At 42.0% G+C, this 23,051-nt stretch overlaps 2 protein-coding genes across 2 annotated transcripts in view; one reads left to right on the forward strand and one right to left on the reverse strand.

Moving 5' to 3' along the window:
- Positions 1 to 11,561, forward strand: part of ltk (leukocyte receptor tyrosine kinase) — a 54,022-nt gene extending 42,461 nt beyond the window's left edge. Inside the window, exons 20-29 of the mRNA XM_053434845.1 lie at positions 516 to 702; positions 804 to 894; positions 1,672 to 1,736; positions 2,617 to 2,746; positions 2,833 to 2,930; positions 3,055 to 3,147; positions 3,397 to 3,498; positions 5,448 to 5,582; positions 6,364 to 6,454; positions 6,620 to 11,561. Of these exons, the coding sequence (XP_053290820.1) occupies positions 516 to 702; positions 804 to 894; positions 1,672 to 1,736; positions 2,617 to 2,746; positions 2,833 to 2,930; positions 3,055 to 3,147; positions 3,397 to 3,498; positions 5,448 to 5,582; positions 6,364 to 6,454; positions 6,620 to 7,669 (2,042 nt within the window). The 3' untranslated portion in view covers positions 7,670 to 11,561. The remainder of the gene's footprint in view (positions 1 to 515; positions 703 to 803; positions 895 to 1,671; positions 1,737 to 2,616; positions 2,747 to 2,832; positions 2,931 to 3,054; positions 3,148 to 3,396; positions 3,499 to 5,447; positions 5,583 to 6,363; positions 6,455 to 6,619) is intronic.
- On the reverse strand, positions 9,955 to 22,772 carry itpka (inositol-trisphosphate 3-kinase A). Its single transcript, XM_053434843.1, has 7 exons — positions 21,946 to 22,772; positions 15,905 to 16,001; positions 15,293 to 15,506; positions 13,880 to 14,084; positions 12,309 to 12,410; positions 11,873 to 11,944; positions 9,955 to 11,561 (listed from the first exon to the last, which is right to left on the reverse strand). Exons 1-7 carry the CDS (start codon positions 22,369 to 22,371, stop codon positions 11,289 to 11,291), a joined length of 1,389 nt encoding a protein of 462 aa, XP_053290818.1. The 5' UTR covers positions 22,372 to 22,772; the 3' UTR covers positions 9,955 to 11,288.
- Between the last annotated feature and the right edge of the window lie 279 nt (positions 22,773 to 23,051).

A 23,051-nucleotide genomic window follows, 5' to 3' on the forward strand; every position in this document is an offset into this window, starting at 1 on the left:
GAGGCAGATCATAGCCCGGCTTTGGGTGGAGTTCAACTTCGGTGAACTTTAACATTTGATATTCGCTTCTCATTCGTATTTGTGTGACCTCTATAGACGGCTTGAGGCTCGCAACTGAAGGTTACATTAGCAAATACCAAAATGAGGTTACAGCTGTCATCGCATTATGGGTAGTTTCAGATCAGTCAGCACAATGCGGGGAAATGAAGATCATTTCTAACTCTTTATTAGGAATCTTAAAATTGGGTGGAGTCCTTTTTTTAAAACAAAATCAATGCCTGAGAATTATAGGTCTCACTTTTATCTTAAACTGTTTTTCCACTGGCCACAAACCACCATGAACCACTGAGATGCGGCTTGACCCCTCCTTGTGTTACCGCTCCTATCTTTAGCAGAATGTCAGGAGGTTGCTTCTTGCCCCTCACATACAAAGTGTGGGGTCCTGGGGACAGTCAGGGTTCTGATGTCTTTTCATTTGTAAAACTACCGTGTTTGTCCCTCATCTCTGTCTGCAGTGTGGTACCGCAGAAAGAACGACCTGCATGCAGTGAGGGGGCGTCTGCAGAGTCCGGAGTACAAGCTGAGCAAGATCCGCTCGTCCACCATCATGACGGACTACAACCCCAACTACTGTTTTGCGGGTAAGGCTGCGTCCCTCAGTGAACTGAAGGAAGTGCCGCGCAAAAACATCACGCTACTCAGGTAGGACAAGAAGGACACACTGTCAAAGGCTGTCAGTACATAGAGTTCTTATCATCTAATCAATGCTTTTCCATTGCATTTTATTTTGTATTATTTTTCAGAGCTCTCGGCCACGGTGCATTTGGTGAAGTCTATGAAGGACAGCTTCTGGGGATGAGCGGTGACAACAGTCCAATGCAGGTGGCTATAAAGGTAAGATCATGCTCTGTGAGGCACCTTAATGCCAGATGATAGCCCCTCACTGGCTGTTATAATAAAGCAACAACATCCTACTGCCCTGATCATGCTCATCAGAATCAAATGAATATAACATTTGAATTATCAGGTTTATACTCCATCTATCTCTGTCTGTCTGTCTATGTGGTCACATATCTCATGAGCGGACTTCTCACTTACCATGTGTATAGTTCAGGGCTCAATGTAGTGCAGTGTTGACTTTTGTGCAATTTGGAAACACGATATACGTTTCATACTAATAAACTGAATAAACAGACATCCAGACGCTCTGTAGCAGCCGCGTCTGGGACTCATCAACGTGATGTTGTCGATCACAACAGCAGTGATCCTCCATTTCAGGGCTCTGTGTGCTGAGACAAGATCTATATGCAGCAGCAGCGTTACAGCTTCAGGGTTCTGTGGACTGAGTGCAGTTTCACTTCACATCTACAGTTTGAGAAGGAAAGGCCAAACAAACTGCCCATTTAGAAAGGGCACGTCTTCTGATTAGGCCTTTCTATGTGTGGGGTTTCTCTTTCTCTGCTCCATCTTCATAAGTCACACAGCTTAGCTTCATTTCTAATGCAAACATTTCCCATACATGTGTGAATGCAATACGCTGATGACCTGTCCATACCCTGCCTCCCGGCCAATGTCGACTGATTGGCTCCAGCCCACCTCCATGACCTCAAAGCATGAGTGTTATAGATAACGGTCACTAAGACACAGTCTCTCGTGCTCTCTGCTCCACAGACTCTTCCAGAAATCTGCTCCGAACAAGATGAAATGGATTTCCTGATGGAGGCGCTTATAATGAGGTACTCCACACTGCAGTGGATCACTCGATGAGTCACCCATTCGGAACTGAGACCGCCGCTGTAACGTGGCACACGTACTGGCCTCTCAGGCATCTAACTGGTGTCAGTGAAAGATAAATGAGGACAGTTGGTTAAAGTCTAGAGGACAATGATGTGATCTGAGGAAAGTAACTATAATATAGCTCATTTATCTCTACGTTGTGACCCGGATGACGTTAATTGTTTAATGTGTGTAATTATTCTCATTCTTAAACATCTGTGTGGGATTTTTGTGTCATAAGAGATGATGTTGATCAAAGAGACTCTGAATTTAGATCCAATCACACATGATCACTCAAATCAAAAACAACGCGGAAGTTACTTAATGACTAAATAAACAGCAGACACAAAACATCTTTTAGTTGTTAGACTTTAAACCACGACAAGGACTACTTTGTTCGTCCTAGAGGCACAACAATGACCCTGGTGTGGAGCCATTCAAATTGCATCACATTTTTGTGAACACGATGTCTATTTCTTCAAATTTGGTATAAATATTAACTTGGACTCAAGGATGAACTGGATTTTGGTAGCCAAAGATCATAGGTCAAGGTCACAGTGGCCTCACAACATATATTTATGTTTTTCTTGAACATGATATTTTAAGATCAGCTTAAGGAAATGTCTTCATATATGGAACAAACATTCACTTAGACTCAAAAATGGTCTGATTACATTTTGGTGCCTGGAGCTCTAAAGGTCAAGGTCACAGATGTAGTGCTCAATGTCCCTACATCTGGTCCAATTTTGGAAAGTCAACGTTGTTTTTTTTGCATATCCTTTTTTATACACACAGCCTCAGGCATGTTAATCTAAGTGTTGTTCACTGTTGTTCTTGCAGCAAGTTCAGCCATGAGAACATTGTGCGCTGCATCGGCGTCAGTCTCAACATCTTGCCTCGCTTCATCCTGCTGGAGCTGATGACCGGAGGAGACATGAAGAGTTTTCTGAGGCAGAACAGGCCACGAGCTGTACGTCTCTACCGTTTCTTTCTGTGCATGTACATGTGTGTGTATCTGTGTGTGTTGTACACTAAATCAAACTGTGCTGTGTCCAGGGCCAGACCTCTTCTCTCACTATGCGGGAGCTGCTGCGGATCGCCAAAGACATCGCCTGTGGCTGTCGCTACCTGGAGGAGAACCACTTTATTCACAGGTGTTTATTCACATGCCATTATAACTGCTGAGAGAGAGAGACAGGCATTTAGTTGTCATGGTCAACAGGCCCGGATCTAGCTGCTAGAATGATGGGAAAAAACATGATTTCCTGTGTTTTTCAGAGACATTGCTGCCAGAAACTGCCTGCTTACTTACCCTGGACCGGACAGAGTGGCTAAAATTGGAGACTTTGGCATGGCACGGGATATTTACAGGTCTGTACAATGAATCTGCACCTTTTAAAGTCCTCAAAGCAAAGCATGCTGGATGATTAAAGATGATGTGTCTCAGGGGAGCCAGAGTCCAGGCAGCATTTTGGTGACCAGTTCAAGGAGATCTATTTTCCCCCATGGGACCAGTCTCTCATATATACTAAGACTTCCTGTCGTTGGCGTACTTACCTTCTCTTGTAAACCGATGATAAATGGACATTTCCACATCTGACAGTGCTTTTCCTCTCCTAGAGCCAGCTATTACAGGAAAGGGGGTCGTGCCATGCTTCCGGTTAAATGGATGCCACCGGAGGCCTTTATGGAGGGAATCTTCACCTGCAAGACGGATACATGGTATAAACATGAAACATATGATAGAAACACATGATATCTACAGGGAGGATCCAGATTAAATACACAGAAAAAGAGGATATGTTCTCAATTTAAAGTGGGTACAGTTTAAATATTTTATGCCTCCACTCTTCACTTCACTGTGAACTAACATAACTCGTTTTTTTTGCCTTGTGAATGTGAAGATAATCTTTTCAAAATTTGTTCAAATTGTATTTTCAAATGTTCACTTATGCTGTGTCCAAAATCATCCACTCACTCACTATTCCCTACTTTACTACATAGTGCCTTCTGTATTGAGAACTATATAGTCAGCTCATCTGGGAAAGAAAAGAAATGCTTGCAGACAATACTTGGTGCATTTTCTAGATTATGACGTACAACAACAACAACATCATCAGCCAGTGGAAATTAATACATTTAAAATATTGATTTCAGTACTTGTCATGATGCATTATGACCAGTTGTCGCTTAGACAAAGATTAACTGATTTGATTTCAGTAGTTAAAGGTTGAAGTTCACTGTGACCTCATGTCTGCAAAAAAAACATATTTATACTGACACTGCACTAATAAGGGGAGGCATACAACCTAGGGGCGGTACTTCTAGTGTGGTGTAAGACCTTTTAATAAATGAATGTATTATTCATAACTGGCATAAATTTGAAGCCTTTCATAAAAGATGAATAATATTACATCATTCAAGCATCCTCATCGGTTTTGTGTGAAAACTTTCTACGTTGTTTCTCTTGTGTGTGGTAGAAAGTTCCCCAGCTCTTAATTCCAGTTAATTTCAAAGCATTCTCGTAGTCCTGCTGAAGAGATTTTTCAAAAATCACATCATTTTACTTCTAAACAGACCTACAGCAAGTTCAGCATCTAAAGAGCCGTAGATCTTCACAAGATAGAGAGGCATCAGTATTCAAGCACAGAGCCAGCTGAGCAGTGTCCAAACCAAACCACTTCTCTATACACGTCAGTAACACGTCAGAAATTCAAACCAAACACGGCAAAACCACGTCAGAAACTCAGAAACAATCAAACTTTTCCTTTAGAAAACTGAAAGGAAGGTTTGTTTTCAGATGAACTCCGCAAACAGTCTGAAGTTAATAGTTTCAATCAGAGTTTGAATGCGGGGACGTTGGGCAGCGCTGTCAAGCACAGTGGTGAAATTGTGCCGAGGATCAGCTTTGCTTTGACCACAAAAAAGTAACGCTGAACTCAGCAGAGGGACACTGTTGCTTCAAGCTGTTTGGAAGAGCAAAGGTTTTCCAGCCAGATTTTTATCCGCAACCAATGAACAAAACAAGTACAAGCTTGTGCAGCTTCTCGTCCACTTACCAGAGCTCAACCCCAGGGAACAACACTGGAGAAATACGTCACATCACACTTCACCATCTGCGAGGTTCAAACACAGTGCTAGAAAATACAAGAACTCATAAACAAGTGTTCACAATGGAAACTCTCTAGATTCAATTTATGCTCAAGTAAATATAAATGGCTTGTTTATGTTTATTATCTAATCTATTGCAAGCAATATAATTGAACTAAAAGACAATTGGTTTTCTATTAGCGTTTTCTGTTTTGGTGATTCAGAAACTTCCAGGAAGTGCAATCGGACTAAACATGATAAAAATACCAGGCTGTAATTGTTGATCAGAAAGAAGTGGGACTCTGTAACACTGTGACACTGTAATTACACTGCAGGAAACAAACATAAATTAGAGGAAGACCAGACTAAGGATGAATGACCCTGGAGCTTTGTAGTTCGATGAAGATGTGGTGAATTTTAGCTTCGGCCAAGATGAGACGACATCTCCAGTTTTTTGTGTTGTACTGAGAATTGGTATTAACTGAAGCCCATGAAAGCAGAAATGTTTGGCATGTCCCCCCTCTCGATTTTCTGTCAGTGATCGAGACCAGTCAGTTGTTGATCTGTGTCTCCCCCTGCAGGTCATTTGGAGTGCTGCTGTGGGAGATCCTCTCCCTGGGCTACATGCCCTATCCTTGTAAAACCAACCAGGAGGTGCTAGAGTTTGTCACCAGCGGAGGGAGAATGGATCCTCCCAAAGGCTGTCCAGGACCTGTGTGAGTACCCACAGCAAATACATCAAACTGCTCCAGCCTGGATTTAAATTCTAAGCAGAGCAGAGAACTGAAATCGCTTTACTTCGACTTGAGCTGCCTGGATTTGCAATTCTTCACAGTGGCAGGCGAGGTTTTCTCAGTGTAAATGTTTCATTAAATTCCTGCAAATTTAAAAAAAACTTAGTTTGTGGAGTAAAAATTTGAGCGGACTTCACTTGAGAGACAAAACTATGGAAAGTTAGGAAAACTCAAAGTTTCTGTTTACTGCACCAGATTTGTGAGGCCAACTTAATCAACTACAGTTGTACAAACTAATTATCTTTTGTTCTGATGTTTATCATTGATAATTATAAACAATTTGAGTTTGAAAGACTTTATGTGATGCGATTACTGCAGCGTCTCTTTTCTACATTCAAGCCAAACACTCACACTTAGGACGTCATATTTCCCTTCAGAATTTGGGATTAAGTTGGGATCTCAACTCCACTCAGGATAAAAGCTTTCTAAAATATACAACTTTAGAAAAACTGCAAGCCTTATTTTTTTAGCCAAAAGTCTTAAGAGATGACGGCACTGAATCCCTTTCATCGACCACCTTTGATATGGAAATGTCAGAAGTTTTCTTTGCTTCTCTTCTCTCTCCAAAGTGATGACTACGTGGGGACACGGACATTTATTATTATATTACCACAGAACCATTTGTCCAACTGTATTACATTAACAATGCAGTCTATATAACATACATGTTAACAATATGTGGGTTTTGTGGGTTTCTGTGCAGCTATCGGATCATGACCCAGTGTTGGCAGCACGTTCCCGAACACCGACCAAACTTTTCCACTATCCTGGAGAGAATCAACTACTGCACTCAGGTATCCTGGTCTTTACATCACATTAACTTAATTCATAATTATATGATAATACATTTTTCAAATAGATTTTTTTCTTCCCCTATATATTTTCTTCTTATTTTCCTGCATTGTAATCCGCAATTGTTGATTCTCATCATTTTCATTTCATTAAATTGTCTTTATCAGGACCCAGACGTGATCAACACACCCCTGCCAGTGGAATATGGCCCCAACACAGACGATGATAGCTGCAAAATAATCCGTCCCTCTGACCTCACCTCCAGCAGCCTCACACCGCTCCTCGTGTCCCACCCTCTTACCCAGGATACCCCCTCCCAGCTGGGGCTCTCCTCTCTGGGCCTAGGCCAGACTCCCCTCCCTCCACAGCCCACCAAACCTCGTCTACTCCTCCAGAGAATCCAACCTGTCCACCAGGAGGTGACATCATACCGGGAGGCGCTGCAGCCGTCCTGGGCTGAGCCTGTTCCTGCCCCTGGTTTGTCAGCAGCAGCAGCAGCAGGAAGCCACTGGCTCCACCCTGAGCCTCCGCACCACCGACCTTGTTCCAGGAACAGCTCCTCTTCAGGGAGCCAGAGGCTGAAGAACAAGACCAAAAACCTGTGGAACCCCACATACAGCTCCTGGGTTTTGGAAAACTTAAGAGGGAAGAAAACACTGGCTCATACTCAGTCTATGCCACTCTCCAGCTCCACGTCCACCAACACCTCCTGCAGCCCAGCTTTAGAGAGCAACGAGGCTGAGTGTGAAAGCACCAGCAGCTCCCACCTCAGCCCTTCCAGCCTCTGCACTTCCTCAACTTCATCCCCTTCTTGCCAGCCCCAAGTTGCCCAGAGTTCATCCTCAAATAAGACCCCAGTAGGTGGGACCATGAAAGCTGGCATGGACCTGGCTAAGCTCCAGAGTTTCCCCTGTGGTAATGTCAACTATGCCTATGACGAGCAAAGCTATGAGGCAGAGAGCCTGCCCCTTGTTATACCCAAAGCCTCAGAAGCCGTCGCAAACACCAGCTCAGCCCCGGGTGTCTCCTCAGGGACCAGCCTGGGACTGACGTTTAGCCTCCATGCCCCCTCCTCTTGTGTGCCCAAACTGCTGCTCAAGCGTCACGCCAGCTATGGCCACGAGGACGTGAGGAGACACACCAAAGCTGAGAAACCCACACGTGACCGTGACTCAGGTTTTTCTCTGTCCGAAGACCTCAGCGTTACCCCAATCTGAGAAACAGCTCATAATAACAGGGATCTGGATTTTTATTAAGCTACAATTTCACCAGGAGCCCCATCTCTCACACACTAAAAGTAAAGCTCTGGATTTCTGGAACAGAAAGCATGACCACGAGGAAACGGCCACAGACACCACAGCGAATCCTCAGAGCTCCTGGAATGCTGGAAAACACACTGGAACCCTTACACACACACAAACACTCAACTGCACTGTGATACTTAGAGCCAGTGCCTGACTTTTTTCCTTTGCCTCTGATACACTGGTAGCTGAACACTGAAGCTCAAACACTGGATGACACACAGACCTGCACTTTCTCCACATTGTTGGTGAGGACTGTCTTAGTCAGACTCCTGTGTTTTTATTTGCTATATCCTTTGTTACAATAGCTTTGGCAAAAGTATTATGGAAAATGTGTTGTATTCAGATGTATATTAACAAAAACAAGCCAAAAAATACATCAGCTATTTGGGAGGGGATCGTTTTCATCTCAAATTAGACATAGCTTTTGTAGAATAGGAAGTATGGAGTTACGATTTTGTTTAATTTGTATTGTCATTCATGCGTACAGGAAGTTGTAGTGCTAGTAACGAGAATCTGATTTGCTTTCATCCCAAATAATGTGAAGACAGATGATCCCAAAGCTACTGCAATAACATGTTTCCTGTAATTGTCAGTTTTTTCCACAAACCTGTGCCTGGAGGTGAATTCATGATCTTTGAAACCAAAGCTGTCGACACAATGTCCACTTCAGAGGTGTTTTCAAAGCTGCTGGCCTCATCTCTCGGACTTCCTGTTAAGTTGAGTTTGCTCAGTTGTCATGGAGCTGGCTGAGTTTCTTTTCACGTTGCCCGAGATGGAATTTTAGTAATGTGATTGTAGACGTTCGTGGAATGATTGTTGACGGACATGGCCTCCTTTATCTTTCTCTGACTGCTTTGTGGAACGTCTGGATCGATGCTGTGAGCGACGCTGGCTTGGCCCTCACAGCTAGCTGTCGTTGCCTGTTTCCTTCTTTCATTCAGTCTCACGGGTCGTGTTGGTGAGAAGATCATGCCAGTACTGTAAATATGAAGTTACAACCAGCAGCCACTTTGCCAAGCTAGCGACTGGAAACAAGGGGAACCAGTTAAAAAATACTTACCAGCAACTTTTTTAGACACATTCATTTGCACGTTACACAGTTGTTTCAATCTAAAAAAAAACTAAATTAAAAACAAGTTTGGTGTTTTGATTTGTTACAAATTTTATTAGCAAGCTTTACAGGCTAGCAGGCCAGGCTAACGGCTTCCCCCTGTTTTTGGTCTTTGTGCTAAGCTAAGCTAACTGAACGCTGGCTATGGGGGAACCAGTTAACAGGAGGAAACAAATGTAACCATTTATTAAATACCTACCAGCACCTGTTTAAGATGCATTATTTAAGACGTTATACATTTTTTCATTCTGTACAAAAAGGAAATTAAAAACGTTGAGCGTCTAAAACCTCACGATTTTAAACAACTAAAATAAACATGGTGTCACATGTTTACTCTTGAGTTTTACAGGCTAGCAGGCAACTCTAGTAAATTGCCGATGACCTATATATTTTTTTTTCAGAAACTACATACATTTTTATTATTTTTATTTGATTTTTGTCCTTGTATTGACGTTTCATAAATGTACAAACTTATAGAATTTGATGATGACCATGCAGCTGTGAAAATATCGCTATCGCTATTTTTGTACTCACTTCCTTACACTGGACTAACCTGTTGCATTTGTAGCCATTTTGTCATTGATTTGACATTTGTATTCATTTATTGTTTGTGATGAATCTGTACCCGTAGTTAATCACTGCCATTCGGAACACGACACTGCATCTGCTGCTGCGGTTGTTTTACTCAGCAGGGGGAGGTGTTCAGTTCTGAAATACCAAACATGCTGCTGCAGGTATCTCAGTCTCTGTTCTGTATTTTATATTTTCAGGTTATTCTTATTTAATCGATTTATTAAGTTGTACTCTAGTATGTGTCTTTTTTTTTGCTTAAACATGTTGATAGATTATTTTTTACATCGTTGAATGAACGGTAACATTTACAGTATATAAGGGTTTCATTAGCTTATAGAATGTGTTTTTTTTAATGTTCTGGCTTGCTGATATAAGTGAATTGTTATCGCAGTTGCTCAACGGTCCACTTGAAAATAACATATTCAGAAATGTTCACTTACCTGGCTGCCATCGATTTCCTAACCCTATATTTGGTTTGTTATCTAGTGAGAAATTTCTGCAACAACAACAAATATTGATTTCAGTGGAATTTATTTTACAAGCACCTCTTGCTCACAGTGTATATATTTTTTTTAAGGCCTGGTGGATTGATTTCTTTATTCTTTAAGTAGCCAACTGTGTTAAACCTCAACCAACAGTGCAAAGACATTCTATGCAATATACGGTCTTTCACACTTTAATCTTTTACCTTAATGTGCCCCAAATAAATCATCATATATTTATCTCAACTGTGTAAGTTTCATTATTTACCCACAGTTTTGTACTGGTAACAGTTACAGGTGCAAACTCAGTCCCGACTAATGTATAAAATACTTGAAAATAGTGTTTTACTATTGACATTTTTTTTAATCTTTATCAAATAATGTCCCTTTTCATTCTGTGTGTATTTCCATTAATTTAATTTGCACATTTCTTCTAATATACCGATTAACCAATAGAATGGGCTGTTACAAACAGTGCAGTGTATCTGCAGCAACACAAAGTTTGATTACATGAATAAAATCAATAACAGAAATATGAATTGATAGGCAATCAATTACAGTTGAATACATAACAGTTGAACAAAACAGTGACACTGATAATACAGTCTTATACTGACAATGTGTTATAATGTTGTAGTTGTATGATTATACGAGCTATGACCCAGTCTCTACAGAAAATAAATTGTGCTTGGATACCACACCCAGGTTTGTAACATGAAGGTTGACAGTATAAATCCTAGACTTTATATAAAGATGGACAACGTTACAGCTCCCAGAAAGTGAAGCCATACTCACCTTATCCATGTTAGGGACATGAACTAAACTTAAAAAGTAACTGGGATATTTTGGCTTCATTTCTGAATAGTGGGAGAAAGTTGGGACATGCCGTCCATCTTAATAATACAATCTATGATCCGAGGTGTCCCTGAGTTTGTGATTTACTCCTTGATATCATTTTCTGAATTTTTACCTTGACTGAAGCAAATTCCATCTCTCTAACCAGGTCACAAAAATGCTTCACTTTCACCTCTGCTCACGTTGCAGGAAGCTGAATTAGTGTCAGTTCATTTGCACAAACTAGCGACAAATTCTCGGGCTCCTCTCAGTTCAGTGTATTTTTTTGTCAGTGTTAGTACCAAACCTTTCAGTGCCCAATATGGTCCCCTATTACCTGAACTGGTAAAAGCCAGATCCTTGGATTACTGCAGGAGCTCATCGTAATTGCTTAACAAAACTCATACAGAGACCTCAAATTATATTGACATATGTTGAAACCCCCCCTGAAAGGTATTGGGGGGGCGGATTTTCTCTATTTGATGTCCATTAAAATAGTTTGAGTTTTTTGCATGCGTTCATAGGTCAAAGGTCACAGGCCATCTGTTTCTACCATCTGGTTATTTTCTTTGGTAACTGAGCAACAGGTTTGGTCACCGTTCCCCCTGAGGCTCACAGTCTCCAGTGTGTGGATGAGGTTCTCCAGCCCCCACAGGTAACCGTCCTCACGGTTGCCTTCCTTCCAGGGAATATCGTGGTTTAACATCTGGCCCTCTGGCAAAGCTGTGGTCTTTCCAAAGTCAATAATCCAGACCTGTGCATTGCCCTTGTGGTCATGGATGAAGAGGAGAGAGCTGCCAATGACCTGTGAACAAGACGGAGGGTTTATCATTCATTAACATTTGCATTTCTTTCTCCTGCTCATTGTTATCACAAAAATGGTGACAAAGGATAAACTTGAATAATGAATGACTTCTGATCTCTTCATGCAACATTGAATCGTTACCAGTTTATTTGATAAATTACAGATAATGCCCTGCAGTTAATGCCTATGCCTCCACCAACCAGTGTAGTTTCAGTTGATATACAATATATTTCAGCCTCATATGAGATCACATATGGAACTGCATGTTTGTTTTTCTTTAATTTAGCATTCGTCTTCAGAAGAATCAGCACCTCGTGACGTCTGAAGAACTCTGATGTCTTTAGGGCCTGCCGGATCTCCGTCAGTCTGCTCAGGTAAGACTTCTGTATTTCAAGAAAACAATAGTAAGGGCGTTTCATAAAATATTAACATGGGTGTAGGCACAGTGTATATTTGGGAAACCCCAGCATGACAGAAAACTCAAACATAACCACAGCGTGAATATTTACTTTGTGCTTTGTGGATTAGTTTACTCTGTGGCTTGCTCTCGCAGTTCAAACACTGTGAAGGTTGTTTTCATTTATCATTGAATGATGTGTAAGGACTGGGTGTACAAAAATATTTATATATGGGTGTTCGTAGTTTTTGAAGTGTTGAATGTCTAATGCTGTCAGTACTGTATATGCATAGCTAAGCATATCTTGGTGTCATTACATGTGTGTATATATGATATATGTGTGCACGTACCATGACGTTAACGTTCCCGCCAACAAAGTCGGCGAACACATGGATGACGTCCTGCTTCGATCTGGTTTTCTTGAAGTCAGTTTGACAGGTACCGTCACATTTCTAAAGAGAGAGAAAAGCCTCAATTTAAGAATGAAAAGAAATTAAACAGTCACTGAAAACTAGAACACAATGACGTGTAGGAAAAGTCAATACTCGACACTGAGCTTGACAGCAGAGGTTGGTAGCAGGTAAAACCAGGCAATAGGTGAGAAGAGCTGATAAGGAGCAGCTGACTTGGTTGGCAAGGTGGGAAATCTCAGGATTACGGGCAGGGCAGCATTCTTTAAGGGCGCGGTCACATATTTGAAAATATTGGCCAATGCAAATATAGCGGGTCAAAGTTCACCAATGCAAAGCCACACTGTGATTCACCTCGCCACAGGAACCAAAGCATTTCTCTCCCCATTTAAACATTTGCCGGTATGTGTGACTGGATCCTAATATTGTGACAAAGGTCATTCTCCTCCATTTTTTTTCTCCATTGAATTTCTTTCTTTATGAAAAAAATCTGACATCTGTAGGATGCTAACGTCTGTGAACGAGAGGAATTTTGTGTGGATCTAGATAGTGATCTCGATTTTGTGAAGCAAAATAGGTCTTTTTAGAAACGTGACCTTTATTCAGTTCATATTTTGTCTGTGTTTATTGTTTATTGTGTTTACGGGTGTTATTCGTGTGGGAGGGGCCTGGTGTTGAGGGGGCTCAGGCTTCAGCAAGAGGGTTTACTACAGCTGACTCCAGTTAGACAATCGCTCCCCTGCTTTATCTGTGGCAGCGAGAGAGTTGCCACAAACGAATAGAGACAGATGACAGGGAGAAGACAGAGGGCTGAGCTGCCAGGGGACACTGTAATGAGACGGCCCAGTGAGAAGATGTGTAGAGGGCAGATTAATGTTTAAGGTACTGAATTTATCTTTGAAGTGTCGATCTCAGGGATTGAGAGTCTGGTGCCGGTGAGCGCCTGTTGTCTGGCTGGTGTTGGAAGACTCCACAGTGCCAGGGGACTTGCCCCAACATGTCAATGTAATTTTGGTTCCCAATAAGCCTTGGCGGAGGTATGTGCCCTTCTATTGTATTCAATGCCTTTCGTTTTACAGGATTTGGCAGGATTACTCAGAAACTACTGAATCAAATTCGGTGGAAGTGAGTAGAGTTGTGGGGCATGACCTGAGTAAGAACCTGTTCAATCTCCGGAGCAGATCTGGATTAATCGAGAGGATCCAGGGGTTATTTTCTTTCAATTTCTTTAACATGTCATCAGCCTTGGTGGAGGATTGTTCTCTAATAGTGTCCCTCTCGTTCGGCACTATGATACTTTAAGTTTAGATTTATTATAACTAGATTTAATTCTTCCTTAATGTTTAATGCACACACTGCATTCACAAAACTATACACGCGTGTTCTTATTTAGTCATCTCCAGGCTGGTTTGGAAATTCACCCCAGAAATCCTCTCATCTTCCTTGAGCACTATGATTAACCTGTTAATGTTAATCATGATAATAATATATGGACGTATCACTCCCTCTACCTTGATCCCTTCGATCCTGAAGCCCAGGGTGTTGGTGGAGCTCATGGTCTCTCTCCACTGCATGTAGCGCGGCTTGGTGACCCCTCGTTGGGCGTGCTCCTGGGGAGTCGGCCCTCCGCTGTCCACCTCCACCATCTTCTTGTACAGGTCCTCCCTCGGCTTGGGCCGCTCCCGTGCTCGAACAAGCTCCTCCTCCAAGTACGTCCTGAAACAGCAGGAAAGAATAATCCTTGAGGTGCAGGAGCCGTTTGTTTACACACTACCATTATTTAATACCACTACTATTTACTTTAAGGGTTTGTATAACCAAGTTACTAAGAAGGAAGATGGCTGATACATTTCTGTACATGTCCAACAGGTAAAACCACATTTGAATTATTATGTGGAGCTGCACCAAATTTCACACACTCATAAATATCAGTCTCCTAAAACATGTCTGTTTTTTTCCCCTCTAGATCCATTAATTATTTTGAATAATTTGAGAAATAAATGAACATGTTGCTGATATTGACATATTTATAATATTATTATCTCATACAAAAGTGAAGACTGCTGCAAAAATGGCTTATAATTCCATTACAGAACTGCACAGCTATGTGCAGCAACACATTTACTCTTGTCGCATTCGTACCAGGCGATCATGTGCAAACAGATGTGGATTTCAGTTTCAGTTTGTCAGCCACACTTCCTCTGTGCTGCGGAGGGAAGCTGAGAGGAGACTCCAGCGTGCAGCGTTTAACTCTAAAAGTCTGAGTGTGACTTTTTGCAAGTAAGCGGTTTTGTAACTTTGTGGTTGAGAATCTTCGACAAAGGGGAGTCTCCAGGGACACCCTGAGCATGTAAATGTGGCATATGTGCAGCCTTGATAACACAAACACACACAGAAATATTAAGTTTACATTAAATAAAACCTGTATGTGCATGTCTGTTTGTTTGCGTAAGCTTAACTCAGTTCAGCTCGCACAGGGATGGGTGTCCAACCCTGCAGGTGTGTGTGTGTGCATGTGTGTGTGTGTGTGTGTGTGTGTGTGTGTGTGTGTGTGTGTGTGTGTGTGTGTGTGTGTGTATTTGTGCTTGTGCACACAATTCAGCAAGGCACTACGCCCATTGTGGCAGGAAGCCAAGCATATAGCCTGCAGTTACAGCAGGTGTTCCCTTGTAGAGCAAAAATGCTTCAGGCAGCACGTACTGTCACCAGACTGCACTGATCTCATTCATCTATTTCAACACAACACGATTAACTAAAATAAAAACAGATGCATATAGAAAAATGATATGGTATTATCTTCTTAAATTGGCAGAAATGAGATTAAAACAAACATGTGTGTGTTGTTGCTTTTATATAATTAAAAGTAATAGAAATAATGACAAAATATCTGCTACTTGTACATAAATGAAATCTTACTCCCTTACCTGACTCCCATCTTACAATCCATGACATTGGGAAGTTCAAAGTTTGCCAGCAGGTCGGTCATATGGAGGAAAGACTCCCCGTCCTTCTCCACGACGCCATGGTAAGCAGGAACGAAAGCGAGCAGCGCGTCGTCCCGCAGCTTCTCAAAACACTGCATCTCGTTTTCTGAGAACTTCTTCAGAATCGAGCCCTCATCTGCTGCTTTGAAGTTACCTGGAGTCAGACGCAGAACAACATTCCAACTTTCCCAAGCAGGAGGAACAGGCATTTAAGATATACGGCCTCTGAATATAACTGTCAATGGAAATACAGTACTTACAGTACCTGTGTATGGGAATGTTAAAGTGCACATTTGGCAACTGCTGTGTCTGTTCTAATCCCCATCCCGGATGTGGTGACCTCATATACTCCCATTTTTTTTTTTTTTTATCATAGAGTTCCCACACACCAAAAATGACACAATACCAAAAAGAAACCAGTCTAAGCTTGCACACCACATACTGACAGTGGAGGAGGCGAGGATATCAGATTTTTACCATCGAGGACCCACAGTGTCACACACAGTGTCTGATGGTCTGGGTAGTCTGTGATACAATCTTAACAGGTCATACCTTTATGCCCAGCGAGCTGAACCCAGTTCAGTTTTCTCCTCTGGCTCACGCTGAACGGCCATTGAACGATCGCCTTTAACTTCCACCACGGCTTGCTCTGGAGAAGACATGAGAAAACAGATGGAAAAAAGATTACAACAGATCAGAATACAATTGTGTAGAATCGAGCGATGGTTTGAGGTTTGTGTGTCTTTGTTCACATCGACGACCTGATAACAGCAAGAAGAGCTGTAAACTTGCTGACTTTGGTCTAGAATACAGCGACTGGGTAGAAATCCGATCACATAAGCAGTTTGAGCCAGTATATCTGATGCCAGGCCTTTTGGTTTTCCACTGCCTACGATCTGGGTCAGTTAAATGCCATTTCGGTAGAAACTCATATCTGCTCTCTACATCTCTATTCAGCATCTCCAGTCTGTTGTGGCGATGGACTCACAACTTTGATTCACAGAGTAAATCCCCCTAAACCGGCTATTTATCATCAGGAGTGTGAATTTACAGCTACAGATAATTTAAGGTTGAAGAGGAAACATCTTGCACTTGACATCTTTGATTAAATTATTATATATTTAAGGGGAAAGGTTTTAATACCAAATAAACACCAGCCATGTGGTTGGCCTCTCACATCCCACTCACTCTTACACCCACACTACACATTAGCATGCAGGTGTATTGCAATCGGGTTGCTGGTCTGCCTGCCTTTCACAGCGATAGCTTTCATTTTTGCATATCTATTGGGGTTCGGGTCAGGACCTTTTAATAAAGTAAAGTTTCTATTTTAATTTTTTATGGTTGTTTGTTTAAGGGCTCATCTCCTGCCATCCCTGGTTTCACCTTCTTTTTGTCTCTCAGGACTCACCACACACACACACACACACACACACACACACACACACACACACACACACACACAAACACACACACTGAGGGACACACTGTGACAGCTTGCAGATTTCACAGACACAGTGGTGCTTCTCACTTACAGGGGACGGTCTGTTTTATTCCCTCCGAGAGAGATGACCAGATCTCACCAGATACTTTAACGCTGACATTTCTACATTTCTAATCAATATAAGGAAGGGAAAAAATAACTTTCTTCAGCGCTGACAGGAAAACTTAGAACGTACATGTATTTAAATCCCAACTTCAGGCCTTGGTCACATCATGTCACTTTGTGTGCTCAGAGCGAAAGGGGAAATGAAAGAGGGACTCTTGTGTTAGTGAAACACTCGAGTGTCTCACTGTTCACATGGCTCACTAATAGCAGAACTCCGCAGTGGTCAGCCCGGCCTCTCTTAAATGTCAAGTGATATGCTTCACTTAGTGCTAATGTTTACTGACCCTATCACGTTATGAAGGTATCGCACTATCACAAACCAACATTTGCCTCATAGCTGCAAGTCTTCTCTTGTCTTGCTCGTCATTTAATGCAGACACACACTGTTTTTGTGCCTGATCACATTGTCACAGAAACAAACAGGCGTCTGGATTCATGTTGAACTGAAATGCATTATCCACAGACTGAGAGAGGATGGAAACTAAGATCCGGGCTCTGAGGTTGTTTTTTTCCTTGACATTTTGTTCGGAAATAGACAAGACAAAGAACAGATACACTCATCTCGACTGTACAACACAAAGAGGTTACACACAAAATATATACAGTCAAATGAAACATAGTTATTTGCTTGGAGTACACTGCATCAGTCAGTCCTTCATAACAGTGCTTCTCTGCTCTACCTACAGGGTTAATATCTATTTGATCTATAATCAAAATAAAACATAGCCTTAAACTAAATGTCTCTTAATGATGTATTCTTTTAGAAGTGTCCATGGCCCTTGTAAATCATTGTCTCTGTAATGGTCCTGCAGGGCCGAGGCTGTTCTGTTCTATGAAGTCCTTCAGCCGATTATTTAATTAGGATTTCTCACTCTCCAGTTCATAAGTATGATTCCTTTTACAGATAGGAATGTAAACCATTCATTTTATTTCCCAGCATACTTCTGGGGATACGTCTTCATTTATTATAGAACTCTGCATATTTGTAACTCCCATACTTCTAGGAAGTGCAATAAAATATATGTCAGTGATCCCTTTTTACCACGACCGTGCCAACATAATCCGGCGTATTAGGATTCATTTTGTTCACCTTCTGTGGGGTATATATATGCTCTGTATTAAATACTCAACTGTATTAGTTTGTTTCGAATGTATTTTGAGAGATAATATGTGCGTCTTATTATGGTGTCCCATTGTTCCAGTGGTAGGTGTTTCACCTGATCAAGTTCCCACTGGATTTGATTTTATCTATGTCATTGCAGAAGGAGAGTAATACAAGTTTATAAAGTTTGGATACTGTACCTCTATTTGTTACATCCGGTTTTGTTTATTATCCATATTTTTATCTGTGGCGAAGATACCGTGACATACATTTTTGCAATATAGATTTCTAATGTAAATACTGCAGAAATCTCATTATATGACATCATTCTTTCCTGCTTAAAAATGTGTCCCAAATATCTATCATTCTGAGTCTTCCCTCCAGCAGTTGTTAAAAGGGTTCTCCCATATTGTAAATGAAGGCAATCTATATGAATTTATGTATTGCACATTTCTTTTGAATCATCTTCACTATTTAACAAGAGAAGCTAATAATTGGATTGTTATTTTTGTTGACTTTTGGACAGTTACATAATGAAGAGCATGGGGTATTTGCCATTCAAGGACAAGTATGTGTACATTTCTGGTATCCCTACACCGCCCTTTCGAACCCTGGAGTTGTGATGTGAATACAATGACCCTGAAGCCCTCTGGACAATATTTATATTCCACACAAAGCCTGATTTGGAAACGTCATGCTCTTCAGACCCTGCTCCCCTAGCCAGCCTTGATGAGTTTGAACTGATAACACATACTGGTTTCACTGTCAAGTCAGGACTTGACATAACAGGTTTGCTAAAAGTTGACTTATGTAACATAGGGAGTGTATCAAAAGCTGCAGCGGTGGAAGTGGTTTTCAAATGCTTTGCTTAGGTATTCATTCATCGGTTCCCATCATATAGAACAACAGGCGTCTACAGAATCATAAGGCAAATCTGAGTTGCTGTAAGTCAATTCATAGGCCCAGGAAAGAAAAAAATATTACGCTGGTTCTATCTATCTCGGATTTCCTTGGGGGGGGGGGGGACACACTAGTTAAATTAAATTTACATATGCTCTTTTAAATTTTAAGAAAACACCTACTTGAAAGTACTTGAATGAATACTCAAGTATTACTCAAACTTAAGTTTGATTGACTCACGCAACTTAGAATAAGCTGATTAGGACCATAGGCAAGGTGTCAGTACTTGTTTTCAGATGCCTCATTTCCAACACCGGGCCTGTGGTGTGGGTGACACACTGGTTTTCAGATATATCTCACTGCTGTGATGAGCCAGTTTGTCCAGCTGCCTCTGTCTGTTTTCACTCTGCTCTGTTGTGTTTTCCATTTAAACTCTCTTCACCCTGTTCACACAGGTTGGATCTGTAATATACACTATAAGGCCTGAAACAGGGCCTGATAAAGAAATGTTTCTTACTTTCTGAAGTGGTTCCTTTGTTAAATGTCAAAAGTCAAGGCTGACATTAGCTCCTGACCACGAAAAACATTATAACAGTGACATTTTAGCCTGTGCTGAAATATTTGTGTGTGCGTGGGTGTATGTGTGGGTGTGTGTGTGGGGGTTGAATGGGCAAGAGCATAGAAAAGGGCCTATTTTCAGATGTGGAACAATCAACATCTTTCCATTTTGTGTTTCTATGACCGATAGAGCTCTGACACACACACACACACACACACAGTCTCTCACACACACACACACACACATACACACACACACACACAAACACACACACACACAAACACACACACCAGTGTTTGTACAGCCATCCTTATTCGGACTTTGCATTGACTTCTATTCATTGTGAACTACCTCTCTGAAACCCTATCCCTTACCCTCTTAACCCTAACCCTAACATTCACCTTGACAAATTCATGCCCAATCCTATAACCTTACCCTAACCATAATTCACATCTTACTCCTAACATTAACCAGGACCTCTGAAATTATGTGTTGCCTCATTACGACCAAGCTTGAGGTCCACTGGTCCTGAAAAGGTCAGTGTTCATGCTGGAAAATGTCATAAAGAGGTAACACAAACGTGACACACACACATTATGAACACACAGGCCTAACAGAAAATGTGTTTGCAGTTTGTTTCAAACAGAGTGACAGCTACAGACCTTGTATCGAGACGGGAAGGAGAAGTTGTAGAAACATAAAACACACAGACAAGCACACACAATGAAGTCTGAATCTGAGTCTTGGTGATGTGATGACAGTTGAGACAAAAAGCAGATTATGTTGTAGAGTAAAAAGGGCTGAAACATGGAGGTGACTCACTATGAGCACACTCAACTTCCCTACAGCTCACATGGACGGACGATGACTGTGTAAAAGCTGCATGTGCTGTTCTGTTCAACTCTAAACGTAGAAAATCTGAATTGATGCTTCTGAAAGGCACATGACAACACAGTGTGCGCGAGCGTGTTCAATGGGACCGAGGCGACTCATCGGGACAAGAGTAAAACTGTATCAGCCAAGAATGTCAAAGGCAAACAAATAGCAGCCTCAGCGTTTATTGAACTAAAGGCCAATGCTTCTCCACTGGCCTGTGTGCTGAGGGCGGGACGCACACTCTCTGTTTAAGGTCAGGGCTTGCAGTGCCAAAACATGAGCATTTAACGACTTGTTGATCTGACATTTAACATGCAACACATGCGACTCAAGCACATTAATGTGTGTCATTTGCAGGACAGACATCAGCAAAAAAAAAAAAAAAGGGTGGTTTAATAGAGGCCACAGAGAAAGAATCATATACAAAATAAATCATGAAAGCAGCGATGTTTTTATCTTCAACGTGTGCAATGGGAAGTCAAGTCGTGGACGATAGATAAAACTATGTGCAATAAAAGCATAACTGTGTCAGAGGCATTCCAGACGCTCGGCACACAACAAAGGGGATCTGGCTTTTCATCAGCAATACACACCGTGTTGGTTTCAGTTCACACACCGCGGGATCATTAAGGTGATGTGAGAGGTTTTGATAAGCCATTAAACATGAGGAGACGTAACATGATTTCAATGGGGACAATCACATTTCCTGGCGATCTTCCTGCGTGCTCTCTGGCAGGGATCTCAAAGGCTGTTTAGTCCGTCTGTTTTACATGAACTCAAAGAACTCATATCTTTCCTTGTCTTAAACAACACATATAATCAAGGGACAGATACAAACATATATGCTGTAATAATAAAGTGATTTACTCGCTATGGAATATCCTTCCCAAGAGCTCACTGTAAGAAAGCATTCTGCAGGTATCTCTGACTATATCTAGGTATATCTGACACTACTCAAACATTATGATATTTCCATTGGATTAACCAGTCAGACCAAACTTAAATCTGAGTTACACAACTGTTCCCGGCCTCTCTCCCCTCTGAGGGGTTGGTTTTCCTCTCCACAGTCGCCTATATGTGTTTGCTTGTTGTGGGAACTTTTGGCTCTCTGTAATATTGAGATTTTGCACTAAATGAATAAAACTGAACTGACTTGAATTGAAAAGTATCATCAGCCTGTAAATGTCTCGCCTCTCTGCAGTCAAACCGATCCCAGAGGTCTCCTGAGAGGAAGTATACTCTGCTGGCTGTTGTTTCTTCTTTTTGAAACCTCAGCTGTTTACTGTAATTCTATAAAGGATGCTGATTTGCAAAGTTGCACACGGGGGAGGTCAAGCGTGGTGCTGTGTTTGTCCCAGGATATAGACAAGACTTTTTCTGTGGTTGACCTAGTCATGCATGGTTGTATATGACAGCAGGGGACAGAGAGAGTTGTATTTTACATGTTATAAAACAGGCTACCACAAACTACAGCGGATATATGCGCTTGTAAACCACTTCTCAAAGTCCACAGTAACCAGATCATTGTCTGTACGTTGCTCACTCACCTCTCCAGTGTCCACCAGATGCTCCAGAGCGATGATGCCTTTGCTTTTGCTCTCGTTGTCACTCAGTAAGTCATCTTCGGACTCCACGGCAGAGGAGCCCGTGGAGGAGATGGAGGAGTTGGACAGCTTCCTCCGCAAGTTACCGACCACCTCGTCATCCCAGTCCTCCTGCCGCATCTCCCGGGAGCAGCCGCCTCCCTCCGGGGTGATGGTGACCTGCGGTACCCGGCGCTGATCCATCACTGCAGTCGGCGGCGCACCGGTTGCGGACGAGGGTGAGATTTGAGCGGCTCTGTGGAGGAGATCATCGCAGAGCTGCGGGGACTTCGCGGCGGCAGTTCTTCGCTCTGAGCGGGGACCCTCGTTTATTCCAGTCCCTGGGAGCCCGGAGTCCTTGGAGCTCTTTCTCCTGCACTCTTTGGGCATTGGCGAGCTGGATCCACCGTGCGGGCGCACAGCAAGAAGTGCAACTCTTCAGACGCTCCAGCCTTTAAATCTGATCATGTCACTTTGACAGAGTTCAGACTTTATGTTGTTGTTCCGACGCTGCTTTGCTCTACTTCCTCGTTGATGTCCGCGGCTTCACACATGAAATACCAATGTCTGTTCTGTGCGAAATGACGCACAGGGGAACCCCTTTCTCTCGCGCTCTCTCTTTCTCTCTCTCTCTCTCTCTATCTCTCTCTATCTATATCACGCTGTCTGTCTGTCTGTCTGTCTGTCTGTCTCTCTCTCTCTCTCTCTCTCTCTCTCTCTCTCTCTCTCGCTATCTACCCCGGGCTCTCTCTATCTGGCTATCTTTCTCACTCTGTCTGTCTTTCTCACTCTGTCTAACTCTCTCTCTCTCTCTCTCTCTCTCTCTCTCTCTCTCTCTCTCTCTCTCTCTCTCTCATTTTTTTTTTCAGTTTAATAACCTTTATTGGCATGACACTGCCATGTGTTTCCAAAGAACAAATACAATATTAAAGTCAATCAAAGAATCAAATGAAAGATAGAAATTGAAAGAGAACATCAAGTTCAGCAACAATAGATATAATACAAAATATATAAATAAACAAATGAAGATGTTGGCATGGTTATAGTACATATTTACACATTTATGTTTT

The sequence above is a fragment of the Pleuronectes platessa genome, chromosome 11 (assembly GCF_947347685.1).
Source record: "Pleuronectes platessa chromosome 11, fPlePla1.1, whole genome shotgun sequence".
Taxonomy (NCBI): domain Eukaryota; kingdom Metazoa; phylum Chordata; class Actinopteri; order Pleuronectiformes; family Pleuronectidae; genus Pleuronectes; species Pleuronectes platessa.

Bases quoted from the DNA above. Each gene is read 5' to 3' on its own strand.
- itpka (XM_053434843.1), bottom strand. From the start codon at position 22,371: ATGCCCAAAGAGTGCAGGAGAAAGAGCTCCAAGGACTCCGGGCTCCCA. The intron at 14,085-15,292 runs GTAAGGGAGTAA...CTGCTGTTTCAG, and splicing joins GATTGTAAGATGGGAGTCAG to GACGTACTTGGAGGAGGAGC. The intron at 11,562-11,872 runs GTGCTGATTCTT...TCTTGTTCACAG, and splicing joins AGTTCTTCAGACGTCACGAG to GTCATTGGCAGCTCTCTCCT.